The 18,357-nt window shown below is 54.2% G+C and overlaps 1 protein-coding gene across 1 annotated transcript in view; it reads right to left on the bottom strand.

Annotated features, from left to right (window-relative positions):
• The window catches only part of LOC139228181 (transcription factor ETV7-like), a 387,535-nt gene that overhangs the window by 252,615 nt on the left and 116,563 nt on the right, over window positions 1–18,357 (bottom strand). Inside the window, exon 6 of the mRNA XM_070859365.1 lies at window positions 8,791–8,891. Within this exon, the coding sequence (XP_070715466.1) occupies window positions 8,791–8,891 (101 nt within the window). The remainder of the gene's footprint in view (window positions 1–8,790; window positions 8,892–18,357) is intronic.

Raw genomic sequence — 18,357 nt, 5'->3', positions numbered from 1 at the left:
GTGACCGGGACTGTGTGACGGACAGTGTGACCGGGACTGTGTGACGGACAGTGTGAGCGGGACAGTGTGACCGGGATAGTGTGACCGGGATAGTGTGACGGACAATGTGACCGGGACAGTGTGACGACAGTGAGACCGACAGTGTGACAGACAGTGTGACAGACAGTGTGACCGGGACAGTGTGACCCACAGTGTGACCGGGACAGTGTGACCCACAGTGTGACCCACAGTGTGACCGGGACAGTGTGACCGACAATGTGACCGGGACAGTGTGACCGGGACAGTGTGTCCGGGACAGTGTGACCGGGACAGTGTGACCGACAATGTCACCGGGACAGTGTGACCGGGACAATGCGACCGACAGTGTGACCGGGAAAGTGAGACCGGGACAGTGTGACCGACAGTGACACCGGGACAGTGTGACTGACAGTGAGACCGACAGTGACAGTGTGACCGGGACAGTGTGACCCACAGCGTGACCGGGACAGCGTGACCGGGACAGCGTGACCGGGACAGCGTGACCGGGACAGTGTGACCGGGACAGCGTGACCGACAGTGGGACCGGGACAGTTTGAAACCGACAGTGTGACCGACAGTTTGAAAGGGACAGTGTGACCGACAGTGTGACCGGGACAGTGTGACCGACAGTGTGACCGGGACATTGTGAGCGGGACAGTGTGACAGGGACAGTGTGACCGACAGTGTGACCAGGACAGTGTGATCGACAGTTTGAAAGGGACAGTGAGACCGACAGTGTGAGCGGGACACTGTGACCGACAGTGTGACCGGGACAATGTGACCGAGACAGTGTGACCGGGACAGTGTGACCGGGACAGTGTGACCGGGACAGTGTGACCGGGACAGTGTGACCGGGACAGTGTGAGTGGGACAGTGTGACCGGGACAGTGTGACCGGGACAGTGTGACCGGGACAGTGTGACCGGGACAGTGTGACCGACAGTGAGACCGACAGTGTGACAGACAGTGTGACCGGGACAGTGTGAGCGGGACAGTGTGACCGACAGTGTGACCGGGACTGTGTGACGACAGTGTGACCGGGACTGTGTGACGGACAGTGTGAGCGGGACAGTGTGACCGGGATAGTGTGACGGACAATGTGACCGGGACAGTGTGACCGACAGTGTGACCGACATTTTGAAAGGGACAGTGTGACAGACAGTGTGACCGGGACAGTGTGACCCACAGTGTGACCGGGACAGTGTGACCCACAGTGTGACCGGGACAGTGTGACCGACAGTGTGACCGGGACAGTGTGACCGGGACAGTGTGACCGGGACAGTGTGACCGGGACAGTGTGAGTGGGACAGTGTGAGTGGGACAGTGTGAGTGGGACAGTGTGAGTGGGACAGTGTGACCGACAGTGTGAGAGGGACAGTGTGACCGACAGTGTGACCGACAATGTGACCGACAATGTGACCGACAATGTGACCGACAATGTGACCGACAGTGTGACCGGGACAGTGTGACCGGGACAGTGTGACCGGGACAGTGTGACCGGGACACTGTGACTGGGACACTGTGACTGGGACACTGTGACTGGGACACTGTGACCGACAGTGTGACCGGGACAGTGTGACCGTGGACAGTGCGACCGGGAAAGTGCGACCGACAGTGTGACCGACGATTTGAAAGCGACAGTGTGACCGGGACAGTGTGACCGGGACAGTGTGAGCGGGACACTGTGACCGAGACAGTGTGAGCGGGACAGTGTGAGCGGGACAGTGTGAGCGGGACTGCGTGAGCGGGACAGTGTGACTGGGAAAGTATGACCGACAGTGTGAGTGGGACAGTGTGACCCGGACAGTGTGACCGGGACAGTGTGACTGGGACAGTGTGAGTGGGACAGTGTGACCGACAGTGTGAGCGGGACAGTGTGACCGACAGTTTGAAAGGGACAGTGTGATCGACAGTGTGACCGGGACAGTGTGACCGACAGTTTGACCGGCACAGTGTGACCGACAATGTGACCGGGACAGTGTGACAGACAGTGTGACCGGGACAGTGTGACCGACAGTGAGACCGACAGTGTAACAGACAGTGTGACCGGGACAGTGTGACCCAGAGTGTGACCGGGACAGTGTGACCCACAGTGTGACCGGGACAGTGTGACCGACAGTGTGACCGGGACAGTGTGACCGGGACAGCGTGACCGGGACAGCGTGACCGGGACAGCGTGACCGGGACAGTGTGACCGACAGTTTGAAAGGGACAGTGTGACCGGGACAGTGTGACCGAGAGTGTGACCGGGACAGTGTGACCGGGACAGTGTGACCGGGACAGTGTGACCGGGACAGTGTGACCGGGACAGTGCGACGGACAATGCCACCGACAGTGTGACCGGGAAAGTGAGACCGGAACAGTGTGACCGAAAGTGTGACCGACAGTGTGACCGACAGTGTGACCGCGACAGTGTGACCGACAGTTTGACCGGCACAGTGTGACCGACACTGTGACCGGGACAGTGTGACGACAGTGAGACCGACAGTGTGACAGACAGTGTGACCGGGACAGTGTGACCCACAGTGTGACCGGGACAGTGTGACCCACAGTGTGACCGGGACAGTGTGACCCACAGTGTGACCGGGACAGTGTGACCGGGACTGTGTGACGGACAGTGTGACCGGGACTGTGTGACGGACAGTGTGAGCGGGACAGTGTGACCGGGATAGTGTGACCGGGATAGTGTGACGGACAATGTGACCGGGACAGTGTGACGACAGTGAGACCGACAGTGTGACAGACAGTGTGACAGACAGTGTGACCGGGACAGTGTGACCCACAGTGTGACCGGGACAGTGTGACCCACAGTGTGACCCACAGTGTGACCGGGACAGTGTGACCGACAATGTGACCGGGACAGTGTGACCGGGACAGTGTGTCCGGGACAGTGTGACCGGGACAGTGTGACCGACAATGTGACCGGGACAGTGTGACCGGGACAATGCGACCGACAGTGCGACCGACAGTGTGACCGGGAAAGTGAGACCGGGACAGTGTGACCGACAGTGACACCGGGACAGTGTGACTGACAGTGAGACCGACAGTGACAGTGTGACCGGGACAGTGTGACCCACAGCGTGACCGGGACAGCGTGACCGGGACAGCGTGACCGGGACAGCGTGACCGGGACAGTGTGACCGGGACAGCGTGACCGACAGTGGGACCGGGACAGTTTGAAACCGACAGTGTGACCGACAGTTTGAAAGGGACAGTGTGACCGACAGTGTGACCGGGACAGTGTGACCGACAGTGTGACCGGGACATTGTGAGCGGGACAGTGTGACAGGGACAGTGTGACCGACAGTGTGACCAGGACAGTGTGATCGACAGTTTGAAAGGGACAGTGAGACCGACAGTGTGAGCGGGACACTGTGACCGACAGTGTGACCGGGACAATGTGACCGAGACAGTGTGACCGGGACAGTGTGACCGGGACAGTGTGACCGGGACAGTGTGACCGGGACAGTGTGACCGGGACAGTGTGACCGGGACAGTGTGACCGGGGCAGTGTGACCGGGACAGTGTGACCGGGACAGTGTGACCGGGACAGTGTGACCGACAGTGAGACCGACAGTGTGACAGACAGTGTGACCGGGACAGTGTGAGCGGGACAGTGTGACCGACAGTGTGACCGGGACTGTGTGACGACAGTGTGACCGGGACTGTGTGACGGACAGTGTGAGCGGGACAGTGTGACCGGGATAGTGTGACGGACAATGTGACCGGGACAGTGTGACCGACAGTGTGACCGACATTTTGAAAGGGACAGTGTGACAGACAGTGTGACCGGGACAGTGTGACCCACAGTGTGACCGGGACAGTGTGACCCACAGTGTGACCGGGACAGTGTGACCGACAGTGTGACCGGGACAGTGTGACCGGGACTGTGTGACGGACAGTGTGACCGGGACTGTGTGACGGACAGTGTGAGCGGGACAGTGTGACCGGGATAGTGTGACCGGGATAGTGTGACGGACAATGTGACCGGGACAGTGTGACGACAGTGAGACCGACAGTGTGACAGACAGTGTGACAGACAGTGTGACCGGGACAGTGTAACCCACAGTGTGACCGGGACAGTGTGACCCACAGTGTGACCGGGACAGTGTGACCGACAATGTGACCGGGACAGTGTGACCGGGACAGTGTGGACGGGACAGTGTGACCGGGACAGTGTGACCGACAATGTGACCGGGACAGTGTGACCGGGACAATGCGACCGACAGTGCGACCGACAGTGTGACCGGGAAAGTGAGACCGGGACAGTGTGACCGACAGTGAGACCGGGACAGTGTGACCGACAGTGAGACCGGGACAGTGTGACCGACAGTGAGACCGGGACAGTGTGACTGACAGTGAGACCGACAGTGACAGTGTGACCGGGACAGTGTGACCCACAGCGTGACCGGACAGCGTGACCGGGACAGCGTGACCGGGACAGCGTGACCGGGACAGCGTGACCGGGACAGTGTGACCGGGACAGTGGGACCGGGACAGTTTGAAACCGACAGTGTGACCGACAGTGTGACCGACAGTTTGAAAGGGACAGTGTGACCGACAGTGTGACCGGGACAGTGTGACCGACAGTGTGACCGGGACATTGTGAGCGGGACAGTGTGACCGGGACAGTGTGACCGACAGTGTGACCAGGACAGTGTGATCGACAGTTTGAAAGGGACAGTGAGACCGACAGTGTGAGCGGGACACTGTGACCGACAGTGTGACCGGGACAGTGTGACCGGGACAGTGTGACCGGGACAGTGTGACCGGGACAGTGTGAGTGGGACAGTGTGACCGGGACAGTGTGACCGGGACAGTGTGACCGGGACAGTGTGACCGGGACAGTGTGACCGACAGTGAGACCGACAGTGTGACAGACAGTGTGACCGGGACAGTGTGAGCGGGACAGTGTGACCGACAGTGTGACCGGGACTGTGTGACGGACAGTGTGAGCGGGACAGTGTGACCGGGATAGTGTGACGGACAATGTGACCGGGACAGTGTGACCGACAGTGTGACCGACATTTTGAAAGGGACAGTGTGACCGACAGTGTGACCGGGACAGTGTGACCGGGACAGTGTGACCGACAATGTGACCGGGACAGTGTGACCGGGACAGTGTGACCGGGACAGTGTGACCGGGACAGTGGGTCCGGGACAGTGTGACCGACAGTGTGACCGGGACAGTGTGACCGGGACAGTGTGACCGGGACAGTGTGACCGGAACATGGTGACCGGGACAGTGTGACCGGAACATGGTGACCGGGACAGTGTGACCGGGACAGTGTGACCGGGACAGTGTGAGTGGGACAGTGTGACCGACAGTGTGAGTGGGACAGTGTGACCGGGACAGTGTGACCGGGACAGTGTGACCGGGACAGTGTGACCGGGACAGTGTGAGTGGGACAGTGTGAGTGGGACAGTGTGAGTGGGACAGCGTGACCGGGACAGTGTGACCGGGACAGTGTGACCGACAGTTTGACCGGGACAGTGTGACCGACAGTGTGACCGACAGTGTGACCGGGACAGTGTGACCGACAGTGTGACCGGGACAGTGTGACCGACAGTGTGAGTGGGACAGTGTGACCGACAGTGTGAGCGGGACAGTGTGAGCGACAGTGTGACCGACAGTGTGACCGGGACAGTGTGACCGGGACAGTGTGACCGACAGTTTGACCGGGACAGTGTGACCGACAGTGTGACCGACAGTGTGACCGGGACAGTGTGACCGACAGTGTGACCGGGACAGTGTGACCGACAGTGTGAGTGGGACAGTGTGACCGACAGTGTGAGCGGGACAGTGTGAGCGACAGTGTGACCGACAGTGTGACCGGGACAGTGTGACCCGGACAGCGTGACCCGGAGAGTGTGACCCGGACAGTGTGACCCGGACAGTGTGACCCGGACAGTGTGACCCGGACAGTGTGAGTAGGACAGTGTGGCCGGGACAGTGTGACCGGGACAGTGTGACCGGGACAGTGTGACTGGGACAGTGTGACCGGGACAGCGTGACCGGGACAGCGTGACCGGGACAGTGTGACCGGGACTGTGTGACCGGCACAGTGTGACCGGCACAGTGTGACCGACAGTGTGACCGGGACAGTGTGACCGGGACAGTGTGACCGGGACAGTGTGACCGGGACAGTGTGAGTGGGACAGTGTGACCGGGACAGTGTGACCGGGACAGTGTGACCGGGACAGTGTGACCGGGACAGTGTGACCGACAGTGAGACCGACAGTGTGACAGACAGTGTGACCGGGACAGTGTGAGCGGGACAGTGTGACCGACAGTGTGACCGGGACTGTGTGACGGACAGTGTGAGCGGGACAGTGTGACCGGGATAGTGTGACGGACAATGTGACCGGGACAGTGTGACCGACAGTGTGACCGGGACAGTGCGACCGACAGTTTGAAAGGGACAGTGTGACCGACAGTGTGACCGGGACTGTGTGACGGACAGTGTGAGCGGGATAGTGTGACCGACAGTGTGACCGGGACAGTGTGACCGACAGTGTGACCGACAGTGTGACCGACAGTGTGACCGACAGTGTGACCGGGACAGTGAGACCGACAGTGTGACAGACAATGTGACCGGGACAGTGTGACCGGGACAGTGTGACCGGGACAGTGTGACCGACAATGAGACCGACAGTGTGACAGACAGTGTGACCGGGACAGTGTGACCGGGACAGTGTGACGACAGTGTGACCGGGACTGTGTGACGGACAATGTGACCGGGACAGTGTGACCGACAGTGTGACCGGGACAGTGTGACCGGGACAGTGTGACCGGGACAGTGTGACCGGGACAGTGTGACCGACATTTTGAAAGGGACAGTGTGACCAACAGTGTGACCGGGACAGTGTGACCGGGACAGTGTGACCGGGACAGTGTGACCGGGACAGTGTGACCGACAATGTGACCGGGACAGTGTGACCGGGACAGTGTGACCGACAGGTGACCGGGACAGTGTGACCGGGACAGTGTGACCGACAATGTGACCGACAGTGTGAGCGGGACACTGTGACCGACAGTGTGACCGGGACAGTGTGACCGAGACAGTGTGAACGGGACAGTGTGACCGACAGTGTGACCGAGACACTGTGACCGGGACAGTGTGACCGGGACAGTGTGACCGGGACAGTGTGACCGGGACAGTGTGACCGGGACAGTGTGACCGACAGTGTGACCGACAGTGTGACCGGGACAGTGTGACCGGGACAGTGTGACCGACAGTGTGACCGGGACAGTGTGACCGACAGTGTGACCGGGACAGTATGACCGGGACTGTGTGACCGGGACTGTGTGACCGGGACTGTGTGACGGACAGTGTGACCGGGATAGTGTGACGGACAATGTGACCGGGACAGTGTGACCGACAGTGTGACCGGGATAGTGTGACCGACAATGTGACCGGGATAGTGTGGCCGACAATGTGACCGGGACAGTGTGACCGGGATAGTGTGACCGACAGTGTGACCGGGACAGTGTGACCGGGACAGTGTGACTGACAGTGGGATCGGGACAGTGTGACCGACAGTGTGATCGCGACAGTGTGGCCTGGACAGTGTGGCCTGGACAGTGTGACCGGGACAGTGTGACCGACAGTGTGACCGACAGTGTGACCGGGACAGTGTGACCGACAGTGTGAGTGGGACAGTGTGACCGACAGTGTGAGCGGGACAGTGTGACCGACAGTGTGACCGACAGTGTGACCGGGACAGTGTGACCCGGACAGTGTGAGTAGGACAGTGTGACCGGGACAGTGTGACCGGGACAGCGTGACCGGGACAGCGTGACCGGGACAGCGTGACCGGGACAGCGTGACCGACAGTGTGACCGGGACAGTGTGACCGGGACTGTGTGACCGGCACAGTGTGACCGACACTGTGACCGGGACAGTGCGACCGACAGTGCGACCGACATTGCGACCGAAAGTGCGACCGAAAGTGTGACCGACAGTGTGACCGAAAGTGTGACCGACAGTTTGAAAGGGACAGTGTGACCAACAGTGTGACCGGGACAGTGTGACCGACAATGTGACCGGGACAGTGTGACCGACAATGTGACCGGGACAGTGTGACCGACAGTGTGACCGGGACAGTGTGACCGACAGTGTGACCGACAATGTGACTGGGACAGTGTGACCGGGACAGTGTGACCGGGACTGTGTGACCGGGACTGTGTGACCGGGACTGTGTGACGGACAGTGTGACCGGGATAGTGTGACGGACAATGTGACCGGGACAGTGTGACCGACAGTGTGACCGGGATAGTGTGACCGGGATAGTGTGACCGGGACAGTGTGACCGGGATAGTGTGACCGACAGTGTGACTGACAGTGGGATCGGGACAGTGTGACCGCGACAGTGTGATCGCGACAGTGTGACCGGGACAGTGTGACCGGGACAGTGTGACCGACAGTGTGACCGGGACAGTGTGACCAGGACAGTGTGACCGGGACAGTGTGACCGGGACAGTGTGACCGGGACAGTGTGACCGACAGTGTGACCGGGACAGTGTGACCGGGACAGTGTGACCGGGACAGTGTGACCGGGACAGTGTGACCGGGACAGTGTGACTGACAGTGGGACCGGAACAGTGTGATCGGAACAGTGTGACTGACAGTGGGACCGGGACAGTGTGACCGGGACAGTGTGACCGGGACAGTGTGACCGCGACAGTGTGATCGCGACAGTGTGATCGCGACAGTGTGACCGACAGTGTGACCGGGACAGTGACGTGAGCCAATGACGGACCCCCAGTCACCTGAAGAGCAGCTTCTGTCCGGGTTCCTTTCTGATTATGTTCAGTTTGTAGTAGTGCCGCAGAGCCCTTGACATCTTCTCGTACGTCATGTTCGCACGGTTCTATGTGGAAGCAAAGGAAAACCTTTTTTCAAAAACGGAAGCAGTGCATGCTGCTCTGTCTGAGTCACACTCTCACCTCCGAGTGAGTGGCACTGAGAGTCGGGGACACGACCCACATCAGCCTCTCCGAGTGACCTTGTTCACACAGTGCCGGACAGTGGCCAGGTTCGCGTAGTCATTGAGATACAGTTGGTCTGAGAATGGTTAAACCCATTCCTCGAGCACAATGAGTTATTCATATGTGACACAGCAACAGGATGAGGCCAGGTTGACCCTGTTCAACCATTCAATTAGCTCATGGCTGAGCTGAATCTGAAATCCAATGACCCGGCTTGGGTCCGTAACGCTTAATACCCTTTCCTGACAAAAGTCAGTCACTCTGTCCATGGACTCACTACGCCATCAACAACAACAACCTGTATTTATATAGCACATTAACGTAGTGAAACGTCCCAAGGCGCTCCACAGGAGGATTATGAGCGAAAACATTTGACACCGAGCTGCACAAGCAGAAATATGTGCAGGTGACCACAAGCTCGGTCAAAAAGATCGGTTTGAAGGAATGTCTTTTAGGAGGAGAGAGAGGTAGAGAGGCGGAGAGGTTTAGGGAGGGAGTTCCAGAGCTTGGGGCCCAGCCAACAGAAGGCACGGCCACCGATGGTGGAGCGATTATAATCAGGGATGGTCAAGACGGCAGATTTAGAGGAGGGCAGACATCTCGGGAGGTTGTGGGTCTGGAGGAGATTACAGAGATAGGGAGGGGCGAGGCCATGGAGGGATTTGAAAATGAGGATGAAAATTTTGAAATTGTGCGCTGCTAAACTGGAAGCCAATGTCAGTCAGCGAGCACAGTGGGTGATGGGTGAGTGGGACTTGGTGCGAGCTAGGACACGGGCTGCCGAGTATTGGATCACCTCCAGTTTAATCATTTAATCACCTTCCACAGCCCATGTGCACGCGACCCAATCATGGACCTACCCGATCCGAAAAGCTTGGTCAATCGAAAAATTCAAAATTGAGATTGATACATTTTTGTTAGGCAAGGGTATTAATGGGTACAGACACAAGGTGGGTAAATAGAGTTAAGGTATAGTTCAGGCATGATCTTATTAAATTGTGGAACAGACTCGAGGGGCTGAGTGGCCTTCTGTTCCTGTGTTCATTGAAAACTGTAAATTAAACATTGGCTGTAATTATAGGGAACAAAGTGACTCACGGGACACGGCTCTAGTTATAGGGAACAATGTGACTCACGGGACACGGCTCTAGTTAAAGGGAACAATGTGACTCACGGGACACGGCTCTAGTTACAGGGAACAATGTGACTCACGGGACACGGCTCTAGTTATAGGGAACAATGTGACTCACGGGACACGGCTCTAGTTATAGGGAACAATGTGACTCACGGACACGGCTCTAGTTATAGGGAACAATGTGACTCACGGACACGGCTCTAGTTATAGGGAACAATGTGACTCACGGGACACGGCTCCAGTTATAGGGAACAATGTGACTCACGTATACGGCTCTAGTTAAAGGGAACAATGTGACTCACGGGACACGGCTCTAGTTATAGGGAACAATGTGACTCACGGGACACGGCTCTGGTTAAAGGGAACAATGTGACTCACGGACACGGCTCTAGTTATAGGGAACAATGTGACTCACGGACACGGCTCTAGTTATAAGGAACAATGTGACTCACGGGACACGGCTCTAGTTACAGGGAACAATGTGACTCACGGACACGGCTCTAGTTATAGGGAACAATGTGACTCACGGACACGGCTCTAGTTATAGGGAACAATGTGACTCACGGGACACGGCTCTAGTTATAGGGAACAATGTGACTCACGGGACTCGGCTCTAGTTATAGGGAACAAAGTGACTCACGGGACACGGCTCTAGTTATAGGGAACAATGTAACTCACGGGACACGGCTCTAGTTATAGGGAACAATGTGACTCACGGGACACGGCTCTAGTTATAGGGAACAATGTGATTCACGGATACGGCTCTAGTTATAGGGAACAATGTGACTCATGGGACACGGCTCGAGTTATAGGGAACAATGTGACTCACGGACATGGCTCTAGTTATAGGGAACAATGTGACTCACGGGACACGGCTCTAGTTATACGGAACAATGTGATTCACGGACACGGCTCTAGTTATAGGGAACAATGTGACTCACGGACACGGCTCTGGTTATAGGGAACAATGTGACTCATGGGACACGGCTCTAGTTATAGGGAACAATGTAACCCACGGACATAGCTCTAGTTATAGGGAACAATGTGACTCATGGGACTCGGCTCAAGTTATAGGGAACAATGTGACTCACGGACACAGCTCTAGTTATAGGGAACAATATGACTCACGGACACGGCTCTAGTTATAGGGAACAATGTGACTCACGGGACACGGTTCCAGTTATAGGGAACAATGTGACTCATGGGACACTGCTCTAGTTATCGGGAACAATGTGACTCATGGGACACGGCTCTAGTTATAGGGAACAATGTGACTCACGGACACGGCTCCAGTTATAGGGAACAATGTGACTCACGGACACAGCTCTAGTTATAGGGAACAATATGACTCACGGACACGGCTCTAGTTATAGGGAACAATGTGACTCATGGGACACGGCTCTAGTTATAGGGAACAATGTGACTCACGGACACGGCTCTAGTTATAGGGAACAATGTGACTCATGGGACACGGCTCTAGTTATAGGGAACAATGTGACTCACGGACACGGCTCTAGTTATAGGGAACAATGTGACTCACGGGCACGGCTCTAGTTATAGGGAACAATGTGACTCAAGGACAGGGCTCTAGTTATAGGGAACAATGTGACTCACGGGCACGGCTCTAGTTATAGGGAACAATGTGACTCAAGGACAGGGCTCTAGTTATAGGGAGCAATGTGACTCACGGACACGGCTCTAGTTATCGGGAACAATATGATTCACGGACACGGCTCTAGTTATAGGGAACAATGTGACTCACGGGACACGGCTCTAGTTATCGGGAACAATATGATTCACGGACACGGCTCTAGTTATAGGGAACAATGTGACTCACGGACAGTGCTCTAGTTATCGGGAACAATATGATTCACGGACACGGCTCTAGTTATAGGGAACAATGTGACTCATGGGACACGGCTGTAGTTATCGGGAACAATATGATTCACGGACACGGCTCTAGTTATCGGGAACAATATGATTCACGGGACACGGCTCTAGTTATAGGGAACAATGTGACTCACGGGACACGGCTCTAGTTATAGGGAACAATGTGACTCACGGACACGGCTCTAGTTATAGGGAACAATGTGACTCACGGACACGGCTCTAGTTATCGGGAACAATGTGACTCACGGACACGGCTCTAGTTATAGGGAACAATGTGACTCACGGACACGGCTCTCGTTACAGGGAACAATGTGACTCACGGGCACGGCTCTAGTTATAGGGAACAATGTGACTCACGGACACGGCTCTAGTTATAGGGAACAATGTGACTCACGGACAGGGCTCTAGTTATCGGGAACAATATGATTCACGGACACGGCTCTAGTTATAGGGAACAATGTGTCTCACGGGACACGGCTCTAGTTATCGGGAACAATATGATTCATGGGACACGGCTCTAGTAATAGGGAACAATGTGACTCACGGGACACGGCTCTAGTTATAGGGAACAATGTGACTCACGGGACACGTCTCCAGTTATAGGGAACAATGTGACTCACGGGACACGGCTCTAGTTATAGGGAACAATGTGACTCATGGGACACGGCTCTAGTTTTCGGGAACAATGTGACTCACGGGCATGGCTTTAGTTATAGGGAACAATGTGACTCACGGACACGGCTCTAGTTATAGGGAACAATGTGACTCACGGACAGGGCTCTAGTTATCGGGAACAATATGATTCACGGACACGGCTCTAGTTATAGGGAACAATGTGACTCAAGGACACGGCTCTAGTTATAGGGAACAATGTTACTCACGGACAGGGCTCTAGTTATCGGGAACAATATGATTCACGGACACGGCTCTAGTTATCGGGAACAATGTGACTCACAGACACAGCTCTAGTTATAGGGAACAATGTGACTCACGGGACACGGCTCTAGTTATAGGGAACAATGTGACTCACGGGCACGGCTCTTGTTATAGGGAACAATGTGACTCACGGGACACGGCTCTAGTTATAGGGAACAATGTGACTCACGGACACGGCTCTAGTTATAGGGAACAATGTGACACACGGACACGGCTCTAGTTATAGGGAACAATGTGACTCACGGGACACGGCTCTAGTTATAGGGAACAATGTGACTCACGGACACGGCTCTAGTTATAGGGAACAATGTGACTCATGGGACTCGGCTCAAGTTATAGGGAACAATGTGACTCACGGACACAGCTCTAGTTATAGGGAACAATATGACTCACGGACACGGCTCTAGTTATAGGGAACAATGTGACTCATGGGACACGGTTCCAGTTATAGGGAACAATGTGACTCACGGGACACGGCACTTGTTATCGGGAACAATGTGATTCACGGACACGGCTCTAGTTATAGGGAACAATGTGACTCACGGACACGGCTCTAGTTATAGGGAACAATGTGACTCACGGGACACAGCTCTAGTTATCGGGAACAATGTGATTCACGGACACGGCTCTAGTTATAGGGAACAATGTGACTCACGGGACACGGCTCTCGTTATAGAGAACAATGTGACTCACGGGACACGGCTCTAGTTATCGGGAACAATGTGATTCACGGATACGGCTCTAGTTATAGGGAACAATGTGACTCATGGGACACGGCTCTAGTTAGAGGGAACAATGTGACTCACGGACACGGCTCTAGTTATAGGGAACAATGTGACCCACGGGACACAGCTATAGTTATAGTGAACAATGTGACTCACGGGACACGGCTCTAGTTACAGGGAACAATGTGACTCACGGGACACGGCTCTAGTTATAGGGAACAATGTGACTCACGGACACGGCTCTAGTTATAGGGAACAATGTGACTCACGGGACACAGCTCTCGTTAACGGGAACAATGTGATTCACGGACACGGCTCTGGTTATAGGGAACAATGTGACTCACGGGACACGGCTCTAGTTATAGAGAACAATGTGACTCACGGGACACGGCTCTAGTTATCGGGAACAATGTGATTCACGGATACGGCTCTAGTTATAGGGAACAATGTGACTCACGGACACGGCTCTAGTTATAGGGAACAATGTGACTCACGGACACGGCTCTAGTTATAGGGAACAATGTGACTCACGGGACACGGCTCCAGTTATAGGGAACAATGTGACTCACGTATACGGCTCTAGTTAAAGGGAACAATGTGACTCACGGGACACGGCTCTAGTTATAGGGAACAATGTGACTCACGGGACACGGCTCTGGTTAAAGGGAACAATGTGACTCACGGACACGGCTCTAGTTATAGGGAACAATGTGACTCACGGACACGGCTCTAGTTATAGGGAACAATGTGACTCACGGGACACGGCTCTAGTTACAGGGAACAATGTGACTCACGGACACGGCTCTAGTTATAGGGAACAATGTGACTCACGGACACGGCTCTAGTTATAGGGAACAATGTGACTCACGGGACACGGCTCTAGTTATAGGGAACAATGTGACTCACGGGACTCGGCTCTAGTTATAGGGAACAAAGTGACTCACGGGACACAGCTCTAGTTATAGGGAACAATGTGACTCACGGGACACGGCTCTAGTTATAGGGAACAATGTGGCTCACGGGACACGGCTCTAGTTATAGGGAACAATGTGACTCACGGGACACGGCTCTAGTTATAGGGAACAATGTGACTCACGGGACACGGCTCTAGTTATAGGGAACAATGTGACTCACGGGACACGGCTCTAGTTATAGGGAACAATGTGACTCACGGACACGGCTCTAGTTATAGGGAACAATGTGACTCACGGACACGGCTCTAGTTATAGGGAACAATGTGACTCATGGGACACGGCTCGAGTTATAGGGAACAATGTGACTCACGGACACAGCTCTAGTTATAGGGAACAATGTGACTCACGGGACACGGCTCTAGTTATAGGGAACAATGTGACTCACGGGACACGGCTCTAGTTATAGGGAACAATGTGACTCACGGACACGGCTCTAGTTATAGGGAACAATGTGACTCACGGGCACGGCTCTAGTTATAGGGAACAATGTGACTCAAGGACAGGGCTCTAGTTATAGGGAACAATGTGACTCACGGGCACGGCTCTAGTTATAGGGAACAATGTGACTCAAGGACAGGGCTCTAGTTATAGGGAACAATGTGACTCACGGACACGGCTCTAGTTATAGGGAACAATATGACTCACGGACACGGCTCTAGTTATAGGGAACAATATGACTCACGGACACAGCTCTAGTTATAGGGAACAATGTGACTCACGGGACACGGCTCTAGTTATAGGGAACAATGTGACTCACGGGACACGGCTCTAGATATAGGGAACAATGTGACTCACGGACACGGCTCTAGTTATAGGGAACAATGTGACTCACGGGACACGGCTCTAGTTATCGGGAACAATATGATTCACGGACACGGCTCTAGTTATAGGGAACAATGTGACACACGGCACACGGCTCTAGTTATCGGGAACAATATGATTCACTGACACGGCTCTAGTTATAGGGAACAATGTGACTCACGGACAGTGCTCTAGTTATCGGGAACAATATGATTCACGGACACGGCTCTAGTTATAGGGAACAATGTGACTCATGGGACACGGCTGTAGTTATCGGGAACAATATGATTCACGGACACGGCTCTAGTTATCGGGAACAATATGATTCACGGGACACGGCTCTCGTTATAGGGAACAATGTGACTCACGGGACACGTCTCCAGTTATAGGGAACAATGTGACTCACGGGACACGGCTCTAGTTATAGGGAACAATGTGACTCACGGGACACGTCTCCAGTTATAGGGAACAATGTGACTCACGGGACACGGCTCTAGTTATAGGGAACAATGTGACTCATGGGACACGGCTCTAGTTTTCGGGAACAATGTGACTCACGGGCATGGCTTTAGTTATAGGGAACAATGTGACTCACGGACACGGCTCTAGTTATAGGGAACAATGTGACTCACGGACAGGGCTCTAGTTATCGGGAACAATATGATTCACGGACACGGCTCTAGTTATAGGGAACAATGTGACTCACGGACACGGCTCTAGTTATAGGGAACAATGTTACTCACGGACAGGGCTCTAGTTATCGGGAACAATATGATTCACGGACACGGCTCTAGTTATCGGGAACAATGTGACTCACAGACACAGCTCTAGTTATAGGGAACAATGTGACTCACGGGACACGGCTCTAGTTATAGGGAACAATGTGACTCACGGGCACGGCTCTTGTTATAGGGAACAATGTGACTCACGGGACACGGCTCTAGTTATAGGGAACAATGTGACTCACGGACACGGCTCTAGTTATAGGGAACAATGTGACTCACGGACACGGCTCTAGTTATAGGGAACAATGTGACTCACGGGACACGGCTCTAGTTATAGGGAACAATGTGACTCACGGACACGGCTCTAGTTATAGGGAACAATGTGACTCATGGGACTCGGCTCAAGTTATAGGGAACAATGTGACTCACGGACACAGCTCTAGTTATAGGGAACAATATGACTCACGGACACAGCTCTAGTTATAGGGAACAATGTGACTCATGGGACACGGTTCCAGTTATAGGGAACAATGTGACTCACGGGACACGGCACTAGTTATAGGGAACAATGTGATTCACGGACACGGCTCTAGTTATAGGGAACAATGTGACTCACGGACACGGCTCTAGTTATAGGGAACAATGTGACTCACGGGACACAGCTCTAGTTATCGGGAACAATGTGATTCACGGACACGGCTCTAGTTATAGGGAACAATGTGACTCACGGGACACGGCTCTCGTTATAGAGAACAATGTGACTCACGGGACACGGCTCTAGTTATCGGGAACAATGTGATTCACGGATACGGCTCTAGTTATAGGGAACAATGTGACTCATGGGACACGGCTCTAGTTAGAGGGAACAATGTGACTCACGGACACGGCTCTAGTTATAGGGAACAATGTGACTCACGGGACACAGCTATAGTTATAGTGAACAATGTGACTCACGGGACACGGCTCTAGTTACAGGGAACAATGTGACTCACGGGACACGGCTCTAGTTATAGGGAACAATGTGACTCACGGACACGGCTCTAGTTATAGGGAACAATGTGACTCACGGGACACAGCTCTCGTTAACGGGAACAATGTGATTCACGGACACGGCTCTGGTTATAGGGAACAATGTGACTCACGGGACACGGCTCTAGTTATAGAGAACAATGTGACTCACGGGACACGGCTCTAGTTATCGGGAACAATGTGATTCACGGATACGGCTCTAGTTATAGGGAACAATGTGACTCACGGACACGGCTCTAGTTATAGGGAACAATGTGACTCACGGACACGGCTCTAGTTATAGGGAACAATGTGACTCACGGGACACGGCTCCAGTTATAGGGAACAATGTGACTCACGTATACGGCTCTAGTTAAAGGGAACAATGTGACTCACGGGACACGGCTCTAGTTATAGGGAACAATGTGACTCACGGGACACGGCTCTGGTTAAAGGGAACAATGTGACTCACGGACACGGCTCTAGTTATAGGGAACAATGTGACTCACGGACACGGCTCTAGTTATAGGGAACAATGTGACTCACGGGACACGGCTCTAGTTACAGGGAACAATGTGACTCACGGACACGGCTCTAGTTATAGGGAACAATGTGACTCACGGACACGGCTCTAGTTATAGGGAACAATGTGACTCACGGGACACGGCTCTAGTTATAGGGAACAATGTGACTCACGGGACTCGGCTCTAGTTATAGGGAACAAAGTGACTCACGGGACACAGCTCTAGTTATAGGGAACAATGTGACTCACGGGACACGGCTCTAGTTATAGGGAACAATGTGGCTCACGGGACACGGCTCTAGTTATAGGGAACAATGTGACTCACGGAACACGGCTCTAGTTATAGGGAACAATGTGACTCACGGGACACGGCTCTAGTTATAGGGAACAATGTGACTCACGGGACACGGCTCTAGTTATAGGGAACAATGTGACTCACGGACACGGCTCTAGTTATAGGGAACAATGTGACTCACGGACACGGCTCTAGTTATAGGGAACAATGTGACTCATGGGACACGGCTCGAGTTATAGGGAACAATGTGACTCACGGACACAGCTCTAGTTATAGGGAACAATGTGACTCACGGGACACGGCTCTAGTTATAGGGAACAATGTGGCTCACGGGAC

This window comes from Pristiophorus japonicus, chromosome 17, assembly GCF_044704955.1.
Source record: "Pristiophorus japonicus isolate sPriJap1 chromosome 17, sPriJap1.hap1, whole genome shotgun sequence".
Classification (NCBI taxonomy): domain Eukaryota; kingdom Metazoa; phylum Chordata; class Chondrichthyes; family Pristiophoridae; genus Pristiophorus; species Pristiophorus japonicus.
Note: the sequence above shows the minus strand (reverse complement) of the source record. Positions and strands in the feature narration are given on the sequence as shown.